This window comes from Peromyscus eremicus, chromosome 7 (assembly GCF_949786415.1).
Source record: "Peromyscus eremicus chromosome 7, PerEre_H2_v1, whole genome shotgun sequence".
NCBI classification, from domain to species: domain Eukaryota; kingdom Metazoa; phylum Chordata; class Mammalia; order Rodentia; family Cricetidae; genus Peromyscus; species Peromyscus eremicus.
This window is the reverse complement of record NC_081422.1, coordinates 22,461,297-22,483,546: the sequence shown is the minus strand read 5'-3', so window position 1 is coordinate 22,483,546 and position 22,250 is coordinate 22,461,297. Positions and strand designations below refer to the sequence as shown.

General features: G+C 43.5%; 2 protein-coding genes across 2 annotated transcripts in view; both read left to right on the top strand.

Annotated features, from left to right (window-relative positions):
* The window catches only part of LOC131914648 (beta-galactosidase-1-like protein 3), a 27,920-nt gene extending 26,832 nt beyond the window's left edge, over positions 1-1,088 (top strand). The window contains exons 12-13 of the mRNA XM_059267245.1: positions 460-787; positions 912-1,088. Of these exons, the coding sequence (XP_059123228.1) occupies positions 460-787; positions 912-983 (400 nt within the window). The 3' untranslated portion in view covers positions 984-1,088. The remainder of the gene's footprint in view (positions 1-459; positions 788-911) is intronic.
* Positions 1,089-10,016: 8,928 nt separating this feature from the next.
* The window catches only part of LOC131914822 (beta-galactosidase-1-like protein 2), a 43,348-nt gene continuing 31,114 nt past the window's right edge, over positions 10,017-22,250 (top strand). The window contains exon 1 of the mRNA XM_059267536.1: positions 10,017-10,160. Within this exon, the coding sequence (XP_059123519.1) occupies positions 10,075-10,160 (86 nt within the window). The 5' untranslated portion in view covers positions 10,017-10,074. The remainder of the gene's footprint in view (positions 10,161-22,250) is intronic.

Sequence of the window (22,250 nt, the reverse complement as noted above, 5' to 3'; positions counted from 1 at the left end):
GAGTAAGATTTCTCTAGAGGAAAAAAGTCACCAAGAAGTCCCCTTGGCTCTTTGTTTTCTTGTCCTAAATATTCTTCCTGTAACTATATGCTGTATTGCCAGTAGATTATAAAAGATTATGTTCAGCCTGGAGAAATAGCTTAGCAGTTAAGAGTACTGGCCACTCTTTCAGAGGATCTGGGTTCAGTTCTTAGCACCCATATGGTAGCTCACAGCTGTCTAACTCCAGTACCAGGAGGGTCTGATGCCTCCTTCCGACCTCATCTAGACCAAGGCATTCGGAATGCACATATACATTGAGGAAGAATTCTCATACCTATACAAATCAAATGAATGAACATAAAAATGTAATAAAAAAAGACTATGTGGATGTTCCCATCACTGTCAGCAGTACTGTTCGTCCATTTACCTTGTACTTATTTTGGAAATAAAATCCCTGCTTTAAAAATGCAACACACACATCATTCAGCAGGACCACAGCAGCATCTCCAGAGAAGGGTTGGCTCCATTGTCTTCTTGCATCTTCTCAGACAATGGAGAAGTTCTAGATGTCTTCCATTCTAAGTTGCTTTCGTATTCAATACCCCTAGGCTCCTTAGTCTTGCTCTCACTCCACAGTGCCTTAGGTTTCACTTTCTGTTCCTGTGTCTCGAACGCCCATTCTTTTCAGAACTGGCATTACGGGTTTGTGTTCATCAACGGACGTAATCTTGGAAGATACCGGGACATTGGGCCTCAGAGAACACTGTACCTTCCTGGTCCCTGGCTTCATCCAGAAGACAATGAGGTGAGTTCCCTAACTTTGCCCCAAGGTGTTATAAACTTTCAGATGGGCCTTTTGTTCCAGGGTTTGCTTCATCCTCTGCCAACCAGTCCTGACTGTTCTCACCACCAGTGTTCTCTCCTCCCAGATCATCGTGTTTGAGAAGATAAGGAAGGGACTTTACATCCAAACTACAGAGAAACCCCAGCTGCAAAACTAGTACAGCACAAGTCTGCATCGTTGGAGCCATCCCAGAATGTTTCTTCAGAATACTGATCACTGCTAAGAATATCAAACATAGTGTAGCCTGCAGAAAAAAAAAAAACACCAGAACTAACCTAAATACCCAGAGAAATGATTACATATTTTATACTCTCCATTTAATTCCTATTTTTAGGCTATAGTCTTCAAAATCTTTAATAAGCAAATTTATCTAGTTTAATGGTTAATCTGTAGTAGGTTCTTCTTCTCTGTCTAGATGTGCCTTTAGAGAGGAACACAATAAAAGCAAGTTTAACTTCCGCTTCCTCGTGCTCATTTGGGAGGAAAAGAATTATCTCTATCTCAGGGGAGAATAGCATGCTGGCCTTCCTTTGCAAAAGAGAGTTTTGAAGTAGTGACTTGTAAATTCATGGTCTTTGTGGTGTGTGTGTGTGTGTGTGTGTGTGTGTGTGTGTGTGTGTGTGTGTGCATACATATGCATTCATGGTGGAAGAGGCAACATAGGTCACTGATCAATGTATTTAGGCATTTCTCTGTCCTGTTTGTCTTCAAGATGATCTCTTGGGTGACACCCAATCAAAGATCAGATAGCCATTTGGTTTGGTTCAGACAGTGCCAGTGGCAAAGCCTGACACTGAGGCCTCTATAGCTTATTCCCTTTTGGTTATTTGGGTATAGTAGAGCCTCTTACGCACAGTGAACAGGTGTTAGTGAGATTAACACACATCCATGAATAATCTTACCAAACTTCTCAAATCACACCATTTGAAGTCAAACATATTTTCTCATAGAAAGAATATTCTGGCCCAACTTCCAATCACTAACCCTTTACAAGATCTTACCTGTTTATTATAGTGCCCATGGACTTCAAGCAATGTAGTAAGTGGTTGAGTCAGGTGTTCAAAAGAGGAAAAAAACAGCCCCTTTTATATATTCTAATTTTGATCATCAAATTTTTGCTTGGTTTCAATAAAAATGGAAATACAGAAAAATGACACTGATCAAAGAGTCTTTTAAAAAAGATTTTCAATAATGTGTGTGTGTGTGTGTGTGTGTGTGTGTGTGTGTGTGAGTGTATATACACATATGTGTGAATATAAACATTCCTAGAGACCAGGGATGCAGGATTCCCCTGGAGCTGTAGTTGCAGGTGGTTTTGAGCCACCCAGTGTGGGTTCTGGAAATGGAATTCTGGTCTTCTGCAAGAGCAGGGCACACTTTTACTGACTGAGCCCTCTCCAGTCCCCAGATCTTTTAAAGTAAGAAGCAGACTGTGGGTAACCAGAAGGTACTAGCAGCTGTTACTTATCCAAGAAGCTAGTGTCTTAGGTTTGAAATCATTTGTAAAAACATCGAGAGAGTAGCACAGGACAGGGTGTAAAGGAAGTAGAGCTTTCTTTCCAGTACACCTGATTATACCTGGCAGTTGCTTCTCAAATTACCACTCAGAGGCTTATATTAATTATATATAAATGCTTGGCTGATAACTCAGGCTTATTACTAGCTAGCTCTTACTTTTAAATTAACCCATATTTCTTATCTATGCTTTGCTACGTGGTTTGTGGCTTGCTACCTCATTTTCTACATGTTTTACTTCCTCAGCAGCTGACTGGCTGGCTAGCATCTGCCCTGATTCTGCCTTTTTTTTTTTAATCTCTGTCCTTAGTTTGATTGTACTACCCAACCTTATCTTGCCTCTCATTGGCCAAACAGCTTCCTTATCAACCAATGACAGCAACACATATCACAGTGTACAGGATCTCACAGCAGGAGGGAGATGGACACAATTCATAATAACTGGAATCTCACACATATGTAACCAAATCTCAGCTCTCAAGAAGCTGTTTCTTTGATTTTTTTCTTTATTAGTCACATTTTCCTCTCAAATACTACATTTTTTTCTTCAAAATTTTCCCCTTCCAAATATAAGTTGTATGAAAAAAACTATAAATGCACTTTTGCACTGGACAGTTACAAATACACAATTTAGATGTTACAAGGCCATTTCATACTGATTGAATCCCACTGAAGTTTGGATAATCTAATGCTATACATCATATCAGGGCACAGGGAAAACTAAAACACTTCATTTTGTTACACATGAGATTCAGCCTTAGAGACAATTGGTCACATTGTCCCTTTTCAACACTAGCATGGTTCTGTATGTGAACATGTTCCCTCCTATAAAGTCATGTTCCATTAATATTCCAAGCCAGATTTCAAACTTCAAAATCAGCCAACTAAGCCAACTAGGTAAACAGGTGATGATCTTCTCAAGACCTTAATCTCAATAGCTATGAAGCTGATGTAGTGGCATGACTCTAAACACAAGACGGTGATAACAAATATTAGGCCCGACTCCCATGGTCCTATTTGCTGTAGCACACTTGATAGAACTCAGACGAGAGTCCAGCATTGACTCTAGTGCCTTGCAAAGTCTAAGCAAGTCAGCTGGACTAATTGTTAACATGGAACAGTAGATTTGGATTCAAAGTGTAGAGATGTCCTGATCCACTTTCTTTTACCTCTCTCTGTAATAAACCCCCTGAGTTAGGTACTTCATAAAGAATATACGCTTTTTTTGTCTCCGAGTTCTGGGAATTCAAGAGCATGGGATGAGCATCTTCCATCCTCTCTGATGGCACAGTGGGAGTCAGGAGAGAAGGAGCCTTTAGGTTGTGAGTCAGAAGGGAGAGGCATTCAGGAGCTGGTCTTGCTGCCGAAGTAGCAATTCACTTCAAGAAAAATAACTGGGGTCCTCTGAGGACTGGGTCAGTCCCTTCTGAATGCAGCACCCCTAATGATCTATGTTCTTTTTTGTTTGTTTGTTTTTTGAGACAGGGTTTCTCTGTGTAGTTTTGGTGCCTGTCCTGGAACTCACTCTGTAGATCAGGCTGGCCTCGAACTCACAGAGATCCTTCTGGCTCTGCCTCCCGTCCTGGGATTAAAGGCATGCCACCACCACCGCCGGCTTCTAACTATGTTCTTTTACCCACCCCATCCCTTATAGCTTCTACTGCCTTACGATTACCACACTGAGGGTCAAACTTCTCATATTCAGACCTTTGAGAGACAAACATAAATTATAGGGAAGTGTTGCCAATGGTGAAGATAATTTAATTGATGAGGAAAAAATAATTTTAAACTCAATTTCCTAAAATATGTAGTCAAAAATATGTTAAGTATTTCTAGCTCCATATAAGGAAATAGTCAATAGAAATGTTTTACATTGAGAAAAAATTTGTACGACTTCTAAAATTGTGATATGATTAATATACACATGTGTTTACGATGTATAAACTCCTTTGAAAATTATAATTCAGTAGATTTTAGTATAATCTGTTCACAAAGCTTTAAAAGTAACACCACTTTGTTAATTTTTTTTCCCTCATCGCTATGACAAAATGCCTATTTAAAGCAACTTAGGCAAGGAAGAGTTTATTTTGCCCCACAGTTTGAAGATCACGTCCATCATGATGGGAAAGTCATGGTGGCCAGTGCATGAGACGGCTGCCTAAGCTGAATCCCTAGTTGGGAAGAGAGAGATTAAATGTTAGTTCTCAGTTTGGTCTCTTCTTTTTATGCTGTCTTAGGATGACAGCCCATGGAATAGTGTCATCCACAGTCAGGGTGGGTTTTCCTACGCCTGCTAACCTAATCTAGAAATTTCCTTAAAGTCACACTCATGGTTTTGCCTGTTAAGTGGTTCTAGATTCTGTCAATATTGACCATAAGCTATCATATCAATATTGTTCATCACTATCATAAACACCATCTGATTCTAGCACGTTTTCCTCACACCAAAGGGAAGTCCTTAGGTCTTTAACAGTAATTCATCATTCCCTTTTTCCAGCATTTCCTGGCAGCCACTCATCACCTTCGTGTCTTTGGGATGGACTATTCTGAAAACTCTGTGTTCATATAATCATAAAATACACGAATCTTTGTATTTGTATGTAGCTTGAGTTTTCCTGCCTGGCCCACAGTCAGGACAAATCTCTGTCACCCGCCAGTCCCACAGCCGCTCAGACCCAACCAAGTAAACACAGAAACTTATATTGCTTACAAACTGTATGGCCGTGGCAGGCTTCTTGCTAACTGTTCTTATATCTTAAATTAACCCATTTCTATAAATCTATACCTTGCCACATGGCTCGTGGCTTACTGGCATCTTCACATGCTGCTTGTCATGGCGGTGGCTGGCAGTGGCTCTCTGACTCAGCCTTCCACTTCCCAGAATTCTTCTCCTCCTTGTCCTGCCTATACTTCCTCCTGCCTGGCTACTGGCCAATCAGTGTTTAATTTATTAACCAATCAGAGCAACACATTTGACATACAGAACATCCCACAGCATTTGTATTTTATCATTTACATTTTTTTTGTGTGTGTTTAGGTCAGAGGACAACCTTTAGGAGTAAGGTTGTTCCTTCTACCATGTGGGTCTGGAGATCAAACTCAGGTCAGCAGGTGTGTTAGGCACTTTTCTTTGGCTGTGATGAAAATGCCAGGGCTAAAAGCAGCTTAGAGGTGAAAACGATTTGTTTTAGCTCATGGTTCCAGAGGGGATATAACCTATCACTGTGGTGAAGGCAGAGCAGCAGGCAGGCATGGTGGAAGGTGCAGGAAGCTTGCAGGAAGGTGAAGGAGGCTGTCTGTGTTTGCCATCTGTCTTGGCTATTTTCCTCTTGCTGTGATAAAATACTCTGACAAAAGCGACTTGTGAAAGAAATGGGTTGTTCTGGCTCTCAGTGTGAGGGCATAGTCCATCATGGCAGTGAAGTCAAGGGAGCAGGAACCTGAGATATCTGGTCACATGACGTCTGCTCCCAGGAAGAAGAGAGTGATGAATGCAGGCACAAAGCTATCTTTCTCTTTTTTATGCAGTCCAGGACCTGAGCACAAGGAGTGGCACCTTCTACTTTTAGGGTGGAGCTTCCCACTCTAACCTAGTCAAGACAACCACTGGCTGGCATGGACAGAGGCTGACCTAATCAGGAAAATCCCCCACAGCTGTGCCTGAGGAGTCCCTACTAAGTGATTCTAGAATCTGTCCAGTTGACAACCAAGACTATCATATCATCTTAAATAATCTATTCATTTTTGTCTTTGTTATGTGTCCCTGGCACTGAGGATCAACCTTAGGGCTTTTCCAGGCAAATGCTCTACCAGTATGTTAAATCACCAGACTCTTAACATGTTTTTGTTTTGAGCTGCCCATGCTGGCCTTGAACTCACTGTGTATCTCAGATCAGCACAGGCTGGTTCAGCGCACCAGTGTCTGATGCATTCCACACACATTGGTCCATTCTCAGCAGCTACATTATCCTAGTCCATCACTGCCTCTGCCTGGGAACTTTGTTCTCATGACTTTCAGGAGACCCCACGCTCTGACTTCTCGTATTTCCCAGGTGCTGCTGCTTCTGCCCAACGAGCTTCTTCTCTTTCCTTATTAGATGTACCAGAGTTTGTGCTTGGTCCTCTCTATCTGTCATGCTTTGTTTATTGGTGACCTCGTCCAAAGTATTATTCTGTAAAACCTTTAATTGGAATCTTCATCCCAGACTCTTTCTCAAAATCAGGCTTCTATATTTAATACTATACCTGGATTTCTACTTAGTGCCACTTGTATGTCTCACACACAGTTCAAACTCAGTAATCAAAAGCCTGGCTCCTGATGCCCATCAGTAAATTTATTCTCCTCGTAGCCTTCCTGTTTCAGCCAATGACAGCCCCGATTATTACAATTTCTCAAGCTTAATATGTTAACATCGTTTATTCCTCTTTATTTCCCACTCCACACATACTGGGTTGTAGAAATCCACTTGTCTTTTCAAACATATCTAGAAGGGAAGCATGTCTCATCCCCCCATTGCTATCTTTCTCTTCTGAGTCAGCATCAGTTCTTATGATAATATCACTTAGATGTCTGTATTAGTTACTTTTCTGTCGAACGTGTCGTCAGGCAGGTGAACTATAATGAACCTTGCAAATCTGTAGGTCTCAGATGCTATTGCATTCTTAGCTTTTGGGTTAACGGAGATTAGACAGTACCAGCTTAGCAACACTTTCCACGAACTTACATAGAAGTCATGGGTATTAGGTCAGATAGGCAGGATGATAAAAAAAAAAATGGCTGGTAAAACATAATTCAAGATAACTTTGGCTCTTCATGTATGACATCCCATATCACCACATTCACATTTTTCTGTTCAGTCAAGGGCCTGGTAGTCTACGGCGTTTGAATAAAGATGTGCTTTCTCCAAGGAACTGGGGTTCAGTCTTATAAATTAATTTTTTAAAGATGTTTTGTGATAGTAACAGAAGGCTGAGTAATGAATGGATTATAGCAATATCCCAAATCATCTGTTTTCCCTTAGTCTTTCCAAGGCCAGAATCATCATCATCCTAAATCATCAATTTCATGTCCGAAGCCTGAAGTGACTACCACTTCACGCAGGACTCTGGCCCCACTCTCAGGCCCTGCCCAGCCTGGTTTCTGAATTTCTCTGGCCTCATTTCCTGCCTTTGGCTCCTCTCACTGGCAGCCTTGACTCTCCTCGAACTGGAATGCCTGGTCCTGGTCCTGCCTCAGTGCCCATGTCCTGGTTGTTTTCTCTGCTTGGACAGCCTTTCCTCAACTAATATCTAACCCCTACCTCCAGGGAGTCTTTCTTCTCTGCAGCGCTCCCCCCCACACCCAGAGCTCACTTGAAACCCACCTCCCCACATCTACTTCCTTGTTTTGGTGTTTATTACCTTCGAACATATTCTACAGTGTCCTGCTTTACTATGTGAACTTTTGTCAGTTTTCTTTCCCAGCCAGAATAATGAGTTTTAAAGGGAAAGGATTGTTGCCTTTTTGTGTCCACTGATAAATCCAAAGCACCTGAAAGTGTCTGAAATGGTGTTTAGCATTTGACAAGTGGTTAGTAAACATTTGCTGTTTATTTTTTATTTAAAATTTTTTGAGTTTATAATGTAATTACATCATTTCCTGCTTCCTTTTCCTTATTTCCTTACCCCAAACCCTCCCATATATCCCTCCTTGTTCTCTTTTAAATTCAGGGTCTCTTTTTGCATTGTTGTTACACACTTACACACACATACACACAGAAACATAAATATAGCCTGCTCAATCTGCACAATGAATAGTGTATAAAACATACTTGTGTGCATGTGTTTTCAGGCCTGACTGTTTCATACTGGATAACCAATTGGTGTGTTCTTCCCTGGAGAAGACTATTTCTTATGTTCTCAGCATTCCTTAGTTTCCTGTAGTTCTTCGTGTAGGGTTGAGGCCCCATGAGCCTTCCCCAGCCCTTGTTGACACATTTTTAAATGAATATGATGGTGTTGAGTTAGATCATGGTCACCCAGTCTTCCAAAGGCTGAGGTTGTGAATGATGGTTTTGGACTATGAAGGCCACAGACGTAGTTCTGTGCATTCCGTGGGTGTACACAGGCTCCTTCCAGGGCTGTTACCACATTATTTGGATTTCGGAGGCTTGTCTGGCTCTCAACTTAGTTCTTTTCTTTTTCCAGGGCTAAAATTTTCATGTTAGGATTTCCTGTTTCCTTGTTGTCTATGCTTGAACTGGTCTTAACTTAGTCCCAGAAATTCCCCCGTATTCTTATTTTCTTTCCTTATGAGCCCTGACACTCGCCACCATAACTGGACATGGCTCCCCCCGAGCAGAGAGATATCTTGGCCAACCCCTGACACTTGGTCCATGTAACGTCAAGAAGGATCCTTTTTTCTTAAATAGCTAAATACTTGCTAAAGTAGTAAATTGGAGGAAGGGGAGGCAAAAGCAAGCTTTTTATTTTTGTTTTTAGAACTGAAATTTCTCTTAATACTTACCAGCCTCACGTGTTAGTGCAAAACTCAGACTGCAGCTGGAGAGATACTCTACAGACCCACAATCTGAAAAACTGCCTTATGCTGAAGCATAAATGCCACCCAAATGTCACATGGTGTCCTTGGGGACGATTCTGTGTCAGAGTAACTATATCCAGCCTTTCCTAAAATGTAATAATTATTTTTTGTTTTATTTTCAATTATGTGAGTGTGTGTGCGTGTGTGTGTGCGCGCGCGCGCACGCACGTGCACACACACACAGGTCTGAGTGTAGGTGCCAGTGGAGGCCAGGAAATGGCACTGGAGCCGCTGGAGCTGGAATTCCAGGCTGTTGTGAACCACTGGTGTGGACACTAGGAAACGGATTCAGGACTTCTGCTGTTAACAGCCTGCCATCATTCCAGTCAAATATGTAAAATCTACTGTATGATTCTTTCAAAAGTAAAAGTTGAATACGCTGGGAGTCAGGGCCTGAACCAGTCCGTGGAACCATGAGCAGAATATTTTGGTCTTCACCTTAGAGCTTCTGAAACTCGAACTACACTCAGCCATCAAATGTCTTAAGGAAATTCTAGTGTCCTGGCTTTTAACATGAGTTGTTACTTCAACACCATTTTTCTTTTTCAAACTTTGAGTTGTTTTAAAAGGCCCTTTTTTCTTCTTCTTTGCACCTTCTTGTCAGGCACACTTAATCCTTGCTTCTTACTATAATGCTGTGGGGAGTGACTGTCCCCAGAGTTTGAGTATTCAAAGACACAGCGACACAGGTCCAGTAGTTCTGCACCTGTCTGCATTTCACATGCAGGAAAAGACTCTGTATTTAAGTGCCTCTGCGACTCAGAGTGGGAGGCAGGCAGACCCAGGAAGTTGGTAACTATTAGGTACCTGATTCCTGCCTAAACTCAGGGAACTCTGGGGAACCCCAACAAGTTTGGGCTTGAGCTGAGACCACCGCGCCCTCTCCTCCCTCGCCCCGCCCCTCTCCTGCCCCGCCCCGCCCTCCCTGGCCTTGTTTCGCCTTTGGCGGCGGCGGGGTCCCTGGTCTGTGCCAGGCCCGGGCGCGGAGGCGTGGCCTCAGATCTCAGCCAATGGGCGCCAGCGGGCGGGGCTGGCCGTAGCACGGTTGCCCGGGTGACCCGTGTGCGGCCCCGCCCCACCCGGCCAAGGCTTTGGCGCGCCGCGGAGTGCTGCTGGAGTGGGAACCCGGGTGTCTACCCGCAGCGTTCGCGCGATGCCCACGTGGAGCCTGCGGCGGAGGCCGGGCCGCACACTCGGACTCCTGCTGCTGCTGACCGTGAGCTTCCTGGTGCTCCGCAGGTGAGAGAGAGCCCCGCCCAGCACCTGCGGGACTCCTCTGGTCCCAGCCCAACGCCTCCGTTTCTAGTTTGCCACAAGCCTGGGAAACCGCGACCCTAATCTCTTCTGTCCTTAGAGCGCTCCAACAGCCCGGAGTCCCTTTGAGCTTCCAGTCACTCACATCCTGCCTCTGGGTAACACCAGGCAGGCACTGCCCTATCAGTCCCTAGGGGTCAGTGCGTTGTGTTTCCCAGCGCTCCACACTTGGTGCTTGCCGGTCTCTGCTGTTCATTGACACGTCCAGTCCTGGGGAGAGATCGGCAGAACTGACCTTCACATCCCTCTTCAGGCGCCCCTATTACTGCTTCATGTAGCCCCCTCTGCTTTTCTCTCAGTCCCCCACATTTCCTCCCAAGCTGGAAGTCTCTGCTCTGCAGAGTCAGTGTTTGATGCCACGCTAAGGTGGACTTAGTCCTGAGAGCTCTCACGGTGGGCCTCTCCGGAGACTCTCAGCCCTGATTGATGTGCACCACGTTGCTGTTTATAAGTAGATGTCTCCACTTCCCCCCTTCACTTTTGGCTGCTCCTTCCCCCCCTTTATAAACTGCGGCTTGTGGCAGTCAGTGGTGTTCACTGGAAGAATGGTTTTCCCACTGCCCGTGAGCAAGTTTTCTAGTGATGCACTCGAGAAGTTTTCCAAAGCATGTCTATTTATAGGAGCCTACAGTCCTGCCGCTCTTCCAGGTCGATGCCTGCCGCTTTGCATATTCAGAATCTCCAGTGTTGCTGGGAAGCAGGCATGGAATGTTGTGGCAGTTGATTTGAGTTGAAGGCCCAGCCCTGGGAGCTAGTGGTGGCCATCAGCGCCATTCCCTTTCCCCTTCACTTCCGTGAACTCTGGAAGGCAGGGACTTTCTTCTTTTTAGATGAAGATCTGTGCTTTTTGCTGCCATGAGAACACATTTGGAAAATTCACATTGACCGTGGACATATTTTCAAGACTTACTCCCCTTTGTTACTGAGAGGATGTCATTATATTGTTTGGGAGAAGAAAATGATCTTTTCTCATTCTGGAGCCCAAGAAACTCTTAAGTCATTTTATTTCCTTAGTTGTTCCAAACACTTTCCTTCTGACTGCCTTTGCTTTGAAGTTTGGTCATGGCCTCTGTCAAATGCTCAGCTTTCCCCAGGTGCAGGCTTGATGCCACACTAGAAGAATCACTCAGGGATGAGGCACCAGGAGCTCCTATCTAGAGCAGGGAGTCATGGAGCTGGGCCTCCAGAGAGGTGTTTGCTTGTTTTTGCTCAGAAGTACAGCTGTCCCTGCAGGTGACTGAGGCAGGTGACTATAAGGGCCACTCTGGAAGGGATGGACCTGGTCAGGTAGCATTTTCTCATAGTCCTCAGGAAAATATGTGGGGAGGAGGCAGGGTGTTTGGCCCCTGGCAGGGCACTGATAGGGTGTCAGGTAAGTGACTGGACTGTTAAGAAGCCTGACCTTCTCACAGCTGAGGAACTGATTCCCCACCCAGGCAAGATGGCCATGGCAGGAATCAGGCTGGGGCTGTGGAGTGGGTCAGGAATAGCCGCAGAGAATCCATAGTGGTGACTCAAGCCTGGAAAGTAGGCTGAAATGCTAAGTTGCTTCCCGACTCCTTCCTTTTCAGCAGGTGAGGAAGGGCAGAGAGGCTCTGACCTATGGTCAGGGCCATCTTTGGGGATCCCTTGGGAATACAAGTCTCTGGCATCATTTGGACTGTGTCATTCCCACACGTGCTTCCTGCCCAGTTCTTTCTGTCAAACTTGTGTGGGACACCGGTGACTATGAGTTACCTTAATAGCTCTGGAGCCAAAAATAACAAACTGGCTGTCTCTTCCTGGCTTACCCCAGCTTTGACTGTGTCATTAGCTGAGCGGGTGGGTGGGTGCCTCTCCCAGCGGTTGTTGGGGAATGTTGGTGTGGCCAGTGGAATATAGGTCACATGGGAACTGGCTGCTCTGCTCACAGTGCTCTGGAGCCCAGCCGTCAGGACCAGCCATTTTCCTGGACCCCGACAGCAGGCATTTGGAGGTGGCCGTGGGTAAGGTGTTTGGGTGTAACATTTCATTTTCTCCTACTTTTCCTTCGGTTGGCTCATAGTCAATAATAGTTATTTGATTATATCACATTTAAGAGAGAGAAGGACTAAGAAATGACTTTGGGGGGAGATTTCATTCAACTTTTTTTTTTGCTCTAAATAATGTCTTTTCTTAAAAGCTATCTTTATATATAGAAATGTAATTGTTATCCAATGAAGTGTTAATAGTTGATTGATCAGCTTTGATATAGATAACACAGGACAATACCACCACAATGAAAAGTAGTGGAACTAGCCATCTTCCTCCTTCTCCCTGAATTCTTTTGTACCCCACTGTCACCCTCCCCCCCCCACGTCTTCCTCTGGAGTACCCAGTATCCACTGGGGGTTTTTCCGTGACCCTGTATGTTATCCGAGGTGTGTCTTTTCCTTTGGTGTGGCTTCTTTTCACTTGAGAGTGGTAAGTAGCCTGTGGTACCGGTGTGAGCCTCGGCTTTGAGCAGGCGGCCCTCCTTTCTGTCTCCTTCCGCTCAGTCCCACACAAGAACGCCTATTCGATCCGATCAAGGCGTGGTCTTTTTATGACCTCTCCCTCCATCTAAATGCTTCACTGGGTGACAATTCAGTCAGCTCTGCATATGAGATCTTATCTGTCCAAACTAGGTGTGTGTGTGTGTGTGTGTGTGTGTGTGTGTGTGTGTGTGTGGTGGTGGGAGTGAACAGGAATTAGAGGGCTCCCTTAGGTTTTTCAGCCTCATGGTTTCATTTCTCCTCTCAGCTCTTTGTTAGTTCCTGTTCCTATACCCCCGGTCTCCAGCTTCTAGGCCCTGGTGTCTTCCTCTCAAACTCTTCCTTGCTAAAAGTGGATAACTTAGCTATGATGCTGCATTTAAAAAAAAATATGAAATAAACGTGCTTTCCAGAGGTGATCTGTGGACAAATTGTGTGTCTCTTCTGTGAAGTTACTGATTTTATGAGCTTTTCGAACTTGAGGACTCCACTCTGAGGCATGAGTCACAGACCCCAGAGTGTTCCAACTCTTGAGTGCTGTCCCTTTCATCTTTTAGGGGTAAAGTTTTTAGAACCTGGAAAGTGTCTCTGGGCAGGCAGTCACCATACAAGTAAGTGGTGAAGCAAAGCTACCTGGGAAGTGGCTCACAGTTCAGGAGAGGTAAGATATCTGAGTTAGGCTGTGCTGGCAGAGTGGGGTTGCACTAGGATTTTTATGAAACCACCTTAGCCAGTCTCTGAAGGAGACGGAAGTTCTCTTAGAACTTCAGCACTTTTGATGGGAGCAAAGAACAGCGTCACATCAGCATCAGGTGTACCAGAAGGGTGGGAAAGGTTCTTCCCACCCTAGTCAAGGGAAACATTGTCAGTTAATCTTTGCTAAGATGACAGTTCTCCCTTCCTAACTTGCCCCCTCCGGCAGGGGCAAAGTGCTTTTGCTCTTGGGATGTTTTGTACTCCATCCAGTCTCATAGTTTTGCTTGAATCTATTGCTCTGGATATTAACGCCATGTTGAAAAGAGAGTTCCCCTCATGTGGGACTGATGATGTTCCTGGGACTGTTCCTGGGATGAAAGGGCAGGGATGGTTTTCAAGGCTCATGGGGAGGAAGCCTGGGGTTTGCCCAGGGGATACTTAGCTGATATTCATGGCTCCTTTGATGACACTCAGTACAATACTGGTGTTTCCCATTTCAAGAAAAAACATGTGTTTAATTTGTGAGTCGGTGCTTAGTAAACATGGAGGATAAAGGGAGGATTAGTGAAAAGAAAATCCTGTATCTTAGCTTCCTTTTCTTTCCCACCAGAGACAGTTGCTGGTGACAGACTCTTCCAGATGTGTTGTGTGCATACATGAGAGGATAGCTGAACTGTCTCCCCACTTGTCCATTAGATACATAATTCATTTCTGCATTCTCCAGTTGATGGACATTGATTGTTCTTAGTCTTTTAGCTACTGAAGTAAACAGCTGCAATGAATACACAATGGGTGGATTTCTATAAGTAGAATTGCTGACCATAACAGATATTAATTTTAAGTCTTGGTACATTCTTCCAAAACAGGATATTCCATTTCTCCTGGGTCATGTAAAGGACATTTTGAGCTAAACTCCCTGGGCTAAGGGAGGAAATTCTTTTTAATTTGTATGTAGGACAATATAGATTCCTGAGATTTTATAAAAAATTATTGTGTTTATTATATACCTTTGTGACATAATCTCAAGAAATAGGTTTTAAAACACTTAACACAGCTGCACTGTTTCCTGCGTCAGAAGGGTATTCTATTTTGACTCCCCTAACATCCCTATAGGCTTATTATAAAAGACCAGGAATCTTTCTGGGTTATCAGTTTTCTCTTCTCTTTAGGCTGAGATACACTAATTTGTTGATTTATGAGGCTGTTGATGGATTTTTTTTTTTTTTTGGTCACAGTAAAAGTACAGTATTGAAGGAGACCCTTGTAGTTTTGGCTTTTGCTAGGTGGTAAATTACTGAAAGGTCTCTGTTATTTCATTTCTGGGTCTCAAGGTATTGGTCTACTACACGATTCTTCGTGTATCTATTTCCTACAGTATTTAGAAAATGTTGCCCTCTGAAGCACAGTACTGTCTTAGGGCCAAGTACAAAGACATCTATAGCCAGGGAATCAGTCTAGTTTCTTTCAAAGGGAAAAGCAGAGATACCAGGGTTGCAGCAATGCCTGTGTCTCTGGAGAAAGCACACACTTTGGGGTTCAAAAGTCCAGATCCTTGTACTCAGGGATGGGGTGGGGGTGGGTTGTGTTTGATGAATCTTCCAGCAAAGTAAGAGTCCAAAGCATTGGGCTTTGGTTAAGGGGCATATATCCAATAAGCTGAGCCATATGGGAGCTGATGGGAGGAAATTTCGCTGTGTGTATAGTGAGGTCTTTGGACATTGTAATGTACCTGCCATGTAAAATTGTGGTCTCTGGCCCGGCCACTGGGATGAATGAGGCAGTGGGTATTCGCTTGGTTTTTCTGCCAGTATGATGCCTGAACTGAGTTCAGTTGTGTCTCTGGTTCAGGAGGCCCTAGAGAGCTCACAGTGTATCTGAAAATTGAACCTGTAGGCTCTTATCTCAGACAACATGTTATGTTTATTACCAAAGTAATCAGCCCTTGGGGTCAGTAAGTTCGAGACTGCTGCTGTGGGTGGCCAGCTTACTACAGGGAATGTGTTGCCTGGCCTTTGCCTCTGATCATCAGGACCAGCAGCTGTTCTGATGTCTATGTTGCAACCACTTGTGGGGATCCCGGCCCATCTATGTCTGGTCAGACTGTGGTGAATGGATGCTTGAAGGAGGTGACTGTGTCTTTAATGAAGCTTCCTAGGCCCACTGAGCACCATTGCTGATCAGTGTCTGCAGGATTTATGGAGAATCCTCTGGCATGGAGACAGGCACTCCCAAATCATTCTGATTCGCAAATGTCATTCAAGGAGCTTGTTCAGGAAGTGGCAGGATCTGGTCTCCTCCCACCCCAGCATCCTACAAGATCTCCTTTGACAGTTGACAATCCATTAATGGGCCCATTCAGAGTGAAAGAGATGGTAACTTGTGACCCGCTCCTCTGCCCTTTCTAAACACAGCCACACAGCAACACATCTTATGTCCAGGTGCATACTTTCTGGCTGGGACCTGTTCTATACTCATGTCCTCATGACCCGCTTCAGTTATCAGTGGCCAAGTATCAAGAGGCTTCACCCTTCACCCTGCTCTTTTGCAAGGCACAGCCTGATGAGACGTCCTCCCAGGGCTGGCTTCCTTCATGTTTCCACCATAGCCTGTTTCTGCATCTGTAGCCTTCGACAGCTACAGTGAATACTGTGTGTTTCACTTGCCACCAGTGGGATGAGTTGCATGAGGCCCCATTAGGAATCCACACATACACACATCTTTGTCCAGGGCCTTTATCTAGACTGTGAGCATGGCCACCCTTTCTTCTGGATGGAAGAACAGAACAGGACTATGCAGAGCAGGCCTAAGGCTGCAAGGCAGAGCTTAATCATCTTCTTCCCAGGGGCCCAGAAGAGAAGCTACAAACGGCGCAAATTATTTTCAGGAAAAGAATCTAAGTACACCATGCTCTTTGTCTGTCTACTTATTCCTCTGGGATAAAATCCTATCTACACAGCTTCAGTTCTGTTCTCGTGCCTAGCTCCTTTCTTGCCTGATTTCTCTCTACCTTTATCTACCATTCCCCTCTAAGTTTATCTTAATTCTCTCATCTTGGTTCTGCCCCATCTTGGGCTTTCTCATCTCGTTCTTTCCTATCTGGCTGTTCCTCATCTTCCATCTTATTCTTCTAGTTCTCCAGTCAAAATCCTCTCCCCGTCTCTGAGGTTTACAGTTATACACCCATGCAATAGCAGTGCTCTAGCTAAAGCAAGGTCACCAGGCTTGAATTCTTACAGGGTCATAAAGGCAGACAAGACTTTTCCTCCAGCAGTGACCGTCAGGTTTTCTTTTACAACCCAAAAGGGGAGTGGTAAAGGAGGAGGTCAACTCAGAGCTAAAATCAGTTAATACATCAGAAAAGGAATTTATGTGCTCAAACTACATTCCTAGAAGTGGTTAGGTAAATGTTAGGAGTCTATAATGTTAGTATAAATACCACTAAGGCTATATAAGAAAGGAGGGTCCGAGTTTATTTATTTATTTATTTATTTATTTATTTATTTATTTATTTATTTATTTATTTATTTATTTTTGGGTTTTTCGAGACAGGGTTTCTCTGTGTAGCTTTGCCCCTTTCCTGGAACTCGCTTTGGAGACCAGGCTGGCCTCGAACTCACAGAGACCGAGTTTAATTTACCTTAATTCAGGAGGTCGTTTGGCCTTGGATCTTTGATAGGTATTTCAGATAAAATACACAGTTATGAGTTCTTGGAAGTGTACATAGCATACAAGAAAATCATTGCAGGTATCGGCTAATCTATATACAAAAACTAAAATATCACCAAGACTTCTTAAGCTATGGCTTGACGTTCGGAAAAGTCCTTGACCTTTCCAAGTAGTAGCTTTTGTAGTAGTAGCTGAATTCCATTGTATTTTCCTGCGGCTCGCAGTAGCAGAGCCCTGTGGCCAAAATGCTTCCTTAAAATGAAGTCAAGATACAAAAGCAACAGAAGTTCTAGAAGAAAGGCAGGTGCCTCTGGTTTCATCCAAGAAAATGTTATCATGAATGAACTGCTCGCTAAGGAAAACAAGACACACTGGGCTCCCCAGGGTTTGGTTAGCTCCTTGGTAACAAGCTTAACTTAGGAGGAAAGCCCCTCTGACCTTTAAACTAGCCAGTCAGAACCACACAGTTGGCATTTCCTGTATTCTAATCTTACTGAGTTAATTACTCAGGAAATTATGGGGTTGTTCTTAATATGGTGATCATTAGTATTAATGATCATGATTAGTGCTAATAACTATTTGCAGGGAGTTTTGTCCTGGAGTTTGGAACATGAAGATCCCACTTGCGTCATCTCATTTTTCTCACAATGAATTCTCTGGAGAAACCCAACATTTACCACCTTGTTATCTCATTGAAGTCATCCCTTTTACAGAGGTGTTGATGTTTTGCCTAGTAGGCTAGCAGAACATTTCTAGAAAAAAAATGGAACTTTCTAGAATTCAGAATTTGGCAAGTTAGCTGTTTGTTTGCAGTGTTTATTTCCCATCTCTTGACAAGCAGTGAGGATCTTTTTTTTAAAATCTAGAAAACGATAGCACATAAAAAGACAAAGAGAAAAAGAAAGCAGTGGTAAGGATGACTCCAGCGTCTGGTCCTGAACAACTGGAAGTTGGAGTTTGTTGGTGGAGGAGAGGAGAGAAAGAGATACATCGGGGGAGCGGCAGCCAACCAATGTGCTTGCTATACATTGCAATAAAGATATCAAGTCATTAATTGGCTCGTGGTACTGTGGAGTTCAAGAAAATTTGGACTGGAGCTGTATATTTTCTGTGTTGTGGTTTTGTTTTTCATCTCAAACATTTTCTGATTTCTTAGTGTTTTTTTCCTTGACCCATTTGTTGGTTAAGAGTGTTGTTCAGTTTCTACATGTTTGTGAATTTAGTAGTTTTACTTCTCTTACTGATTTCTTGTTTCATTTCATCATAGGAAAAATGGTGTGTGTGTGTGTGTGTGTGTGTGTGTGTGTGTGTGTGTGTGTTAGAGAGAGAGAAAGAGAGAGAGAGAGAGAGAGAGAGAGAGAGAGAGAGAGAGAGAGAGAGAGAGAGAGCACACATTGAAGGGGAAAGTGCAGATGGCAGGGCACTTGTCTCTAACCTTGGAAATCTGGTTAAAGTGCAGGTTTTGGTTCAGTAGGTCTCAGATTTCTGCATTTCCAACAAGCTTCACATGGAAATACTTTTCTGTCTGCAGACCACACCCAGAGAAGTCAGCCTGCATTGGTCACCAACTAGGGCGCAGAGAAGAGTGTTTGTTATTTGTGAGGAATGTCACAGAGCCTGCCTCCAGCCAGCTCTGTCCATCTTAGCAGAACGGACTCTTTTGCACCCATAAACAGAAATTTATAGGTGCTCACTAAGGAAAGTAAGAAGTTAGGATGAACGATGTGAACTTTGGCCAACATTTAGAGATGTTTTTTTTTTTTCAAGTTCTGTCCAGAGAACAAAGATCGCTACCCGATAAAGTGATCACTGACATGTATTATAAATGTCTTTAAAAATAATGAGATTGTGTGTGTATGTATATTTTCATAACCAGACTGTCATTGTGTCCCCTTTCAAGACTTTTAAAGACAAAGAAACTATCTCACAGTAGCCTGGCAAGTCTAGCAGGGGTGTGTGTGTGTGTGTGTGTGTGTGTGTGTGTGTGTGTGTGTGTGTGTGGGGGTAGGTGAGCAGACAAGTAAAGCAGAGTGTGTTCTTCAGAGGAAGTGTCCTCAAACCAAGGGAGATGCACAAGTGGAAAACTGCTCAAACTGTCAGAGCCTACTGCCTAAGAAAGGATCCTGCTGAGAATTACTGCGGGGGTGGTCTGGGCTGGGGGTAGTGGGAACCTCAGGGTTTCATTTGAATTACCCAGGACTCCTCAACTAGGATAGAGATTTCAGGGTTCCTGGCAAGGGTCAGGCATTAATCGGTAGTGTGAGCCACACAGTCTCCACAGTAGCTGCTTCCCTGTGCGAAGCAGCCATCCATATATAGAAGGTGGAAGTAGTAGTGTGTCAGTAAAATTATTTATGAGCACTGAAATGTGACTTTTGTGTCATTCTTTTAATATGTTTCCAAATATTATTATATTAGAAACATATTAAAAGATTATTATTATATTATTCTTTTGGTTCTTTTCAATCATTTAAAAATGTGGAAACCACTTTTGTGTTGCAGGCTTTGCATAGACAGGTGGTAGGCAGGGTTTGGCCCTTGGCTGGAATAAATTACATGCTGGCAGGGGGATTGGATTGGTGGAGAGGATCTCACTGGATAGATCTTTCAGTGCGACAGTTTTGGCGCTGTAATGAGATAACCTGACACAAAGTTTAGCACCAAAAGTGTTTTCCACTAAAATAGGGGAGTGGCAACCATGGGATTATTTCATATTAATGTCTTTAAATGTACCGAGACTGTTCTTTGTGCCACGAGAGCTCACTAACACGAGTTGCTTTCAAATAATGGTGAAACTCCTTTATCGTACTCCACAGGGTATTTTATTTTTACCTAACCCTCTCAATGGCCTTTCTGAGTGGTAGAGACAGGCATCAGCCCCATTCCACAGAAGAAACTCACCCATAGAACTGGAGTCATTAGTTTAGGGTGAGAGTACTACCAGGGAACTCACCTCTAGATCTACTTCCAAATGCTGTTTTTGTTTTCATCCCACTAAGAAGGTGGTTGAGTCCTCAGATGTCATCTGCCAGTCATTTGCTGGAACATGAAGCTTTTCTGCTGAGAGAGAGAGATTAGGTCACAGGTTAGATGACTAAACAGAAGTGGAGTCCTGTATGGGTTTGTATTGCTGCCATGAGGACTGGCCTTCAGCAGCTCAGGGCTTGAGGGGGATCCATGGAGTTGGCGAACTAATCACTCAACTTGACTTTTCTGTCTGAGGGAGTAAAACGTAGTTCTCTGGTGAGGGGGTGAGTGATTACAATGAATACAAGTGAAAAATAACATGTTTCTCATTTCCCTTACATTTTATGTATCACAATGAAAAACAAATTATTCCCAGGAACCCACATACATTCATGTCCAAGCAACTTGTTACAGATTAACAGAGTGTAAATGAGCAAGGTATTTTTCTCAGCCAGTTCTTTTACTGGCAGGCTGCATTTTTGTGGTTACAGGAAAGGATCAACCACTTTATTATTTATCTTAAAAGGCAATCTTAGGAAAATCTTAAAAGAATCATAAATCTAAACTTTCATATATAAAAAACCAATCAGTCAGCTCTACTTTCAATCATCAGGGTGCATGCCCACTCATCAACAGTTTTTTATGCCAGGAAGCTGAGGGCAGAAATGGGTACAAGGAATTAATCATCACCTTTGACCACCAACTCATCCTAGCAAGAAAGGCACATAAGCTAATAATAACTGGGCTGTCTTTGTTCTTGTTTATTGGCCTCAATGAGTGACTCACTCAACTATGTGCCTTTTTAAACTTTACATTGTTCCCCAAGATTTTCTTCCCCAAAACCAATAACAAAAACATCTTAACCTAATCTTAAGTCATATTTAAAGCTTTGTTTTAGCTATGATGCACACTGAAACCCATGAACACATCTCCCAACATCAAGATTAAAAGGACTTGAGCTAGTCTAGCTTCTGGGACACAACTATTTTCTTAATTATTAAGCTAAGCAGGAGTCTATACAGCTCCTCAAGAGAAACTCATATGTCCTCGCTGCGTGATACTTCCTTATTCTTATTTTGTATCTTCTGCAGGCCCTGTTTTAGCAGGGGTGAGGGCAACACCATATCCTGCTTTTACCTATATTAATTTTCTCACTAACTTAACCTCTATCGAAATCACTTATTATAATAATTATTAAAAACCCTCTCAATCATTAAAATTCTATTTAAGTTGATACTATTATTGTATCAAATCATTGCTTCAGTTAAACAGTACAGCTTAGGAGGAAATCATCTTCATGATAGCCCACAGGTAAAAATGCCCAGTAGAACGGGATATTTCTATGAGATAATCACACTACATTAAGGTCAGTGGGGATCCCCCTTCCCACATCCATTCACACCATGCCAGATACCAGAGAAAAGTGGCAGCAGAAAACATGTAAAGGCACAGCAGTAGCAAGAAGCATTCTGGAGCCGAAGCCCTCGGGGCCTTGCCTAGCTGAGACTCACCCATTAGTGCTTTGTTTCCTGGTGGGCCAATTTCCTGTGGCTCAATTGCCACCTGCTACTGGCAGGTTTGGAAGCTGGAGGTGTGAGAGGCCAGAAGTAACAGATCAAAAGTAATTTTTATTGTCCATGAATGGTCCCAGAGAATCCCCAAGTAGGCAGTGATGCCCATGTGCTGTCTGCACTCTTAGTAAACTGATTATTCTGGAGCCATCAGGCCCATAATTCTTGGCACTCAGGTAACTTTTTTTTTTAAATCTGCCTGACAGTATGTCCTCTTGTTGCAGGATCTATAATGAAAAAAGCTCAAACTTGCTTTTGCACCAAATATTCTTATGGTCTTATTTTCTGTCTCCAACTTGTTTTAAACCAGTTCTTGTTGACTTTTCCTAGTGACTTCTTAGAGCCTAGATAAAGAGAGACTTCTAGTTGTATAAGTCACAGGAACAAGTCGAGGGCTCCCCTGGGCCAGCCAAGCACTGAGACAGACATTCACAGGAACCTTTTCATAATCTGCAGCTTCCCCATAGCCTTCCCGGGCGGGCCCCTGCCATTCTGTGTTAACCCTTGGTTGATGCTAGATTATCAGACGATAATTAATAACTTCCCATCTGGTCAGTGAATGGATACCATTTAACCAAGATGCCTCTTTCTAGGTATCTGAACCCCAAGGTGGGCGGCTGTGA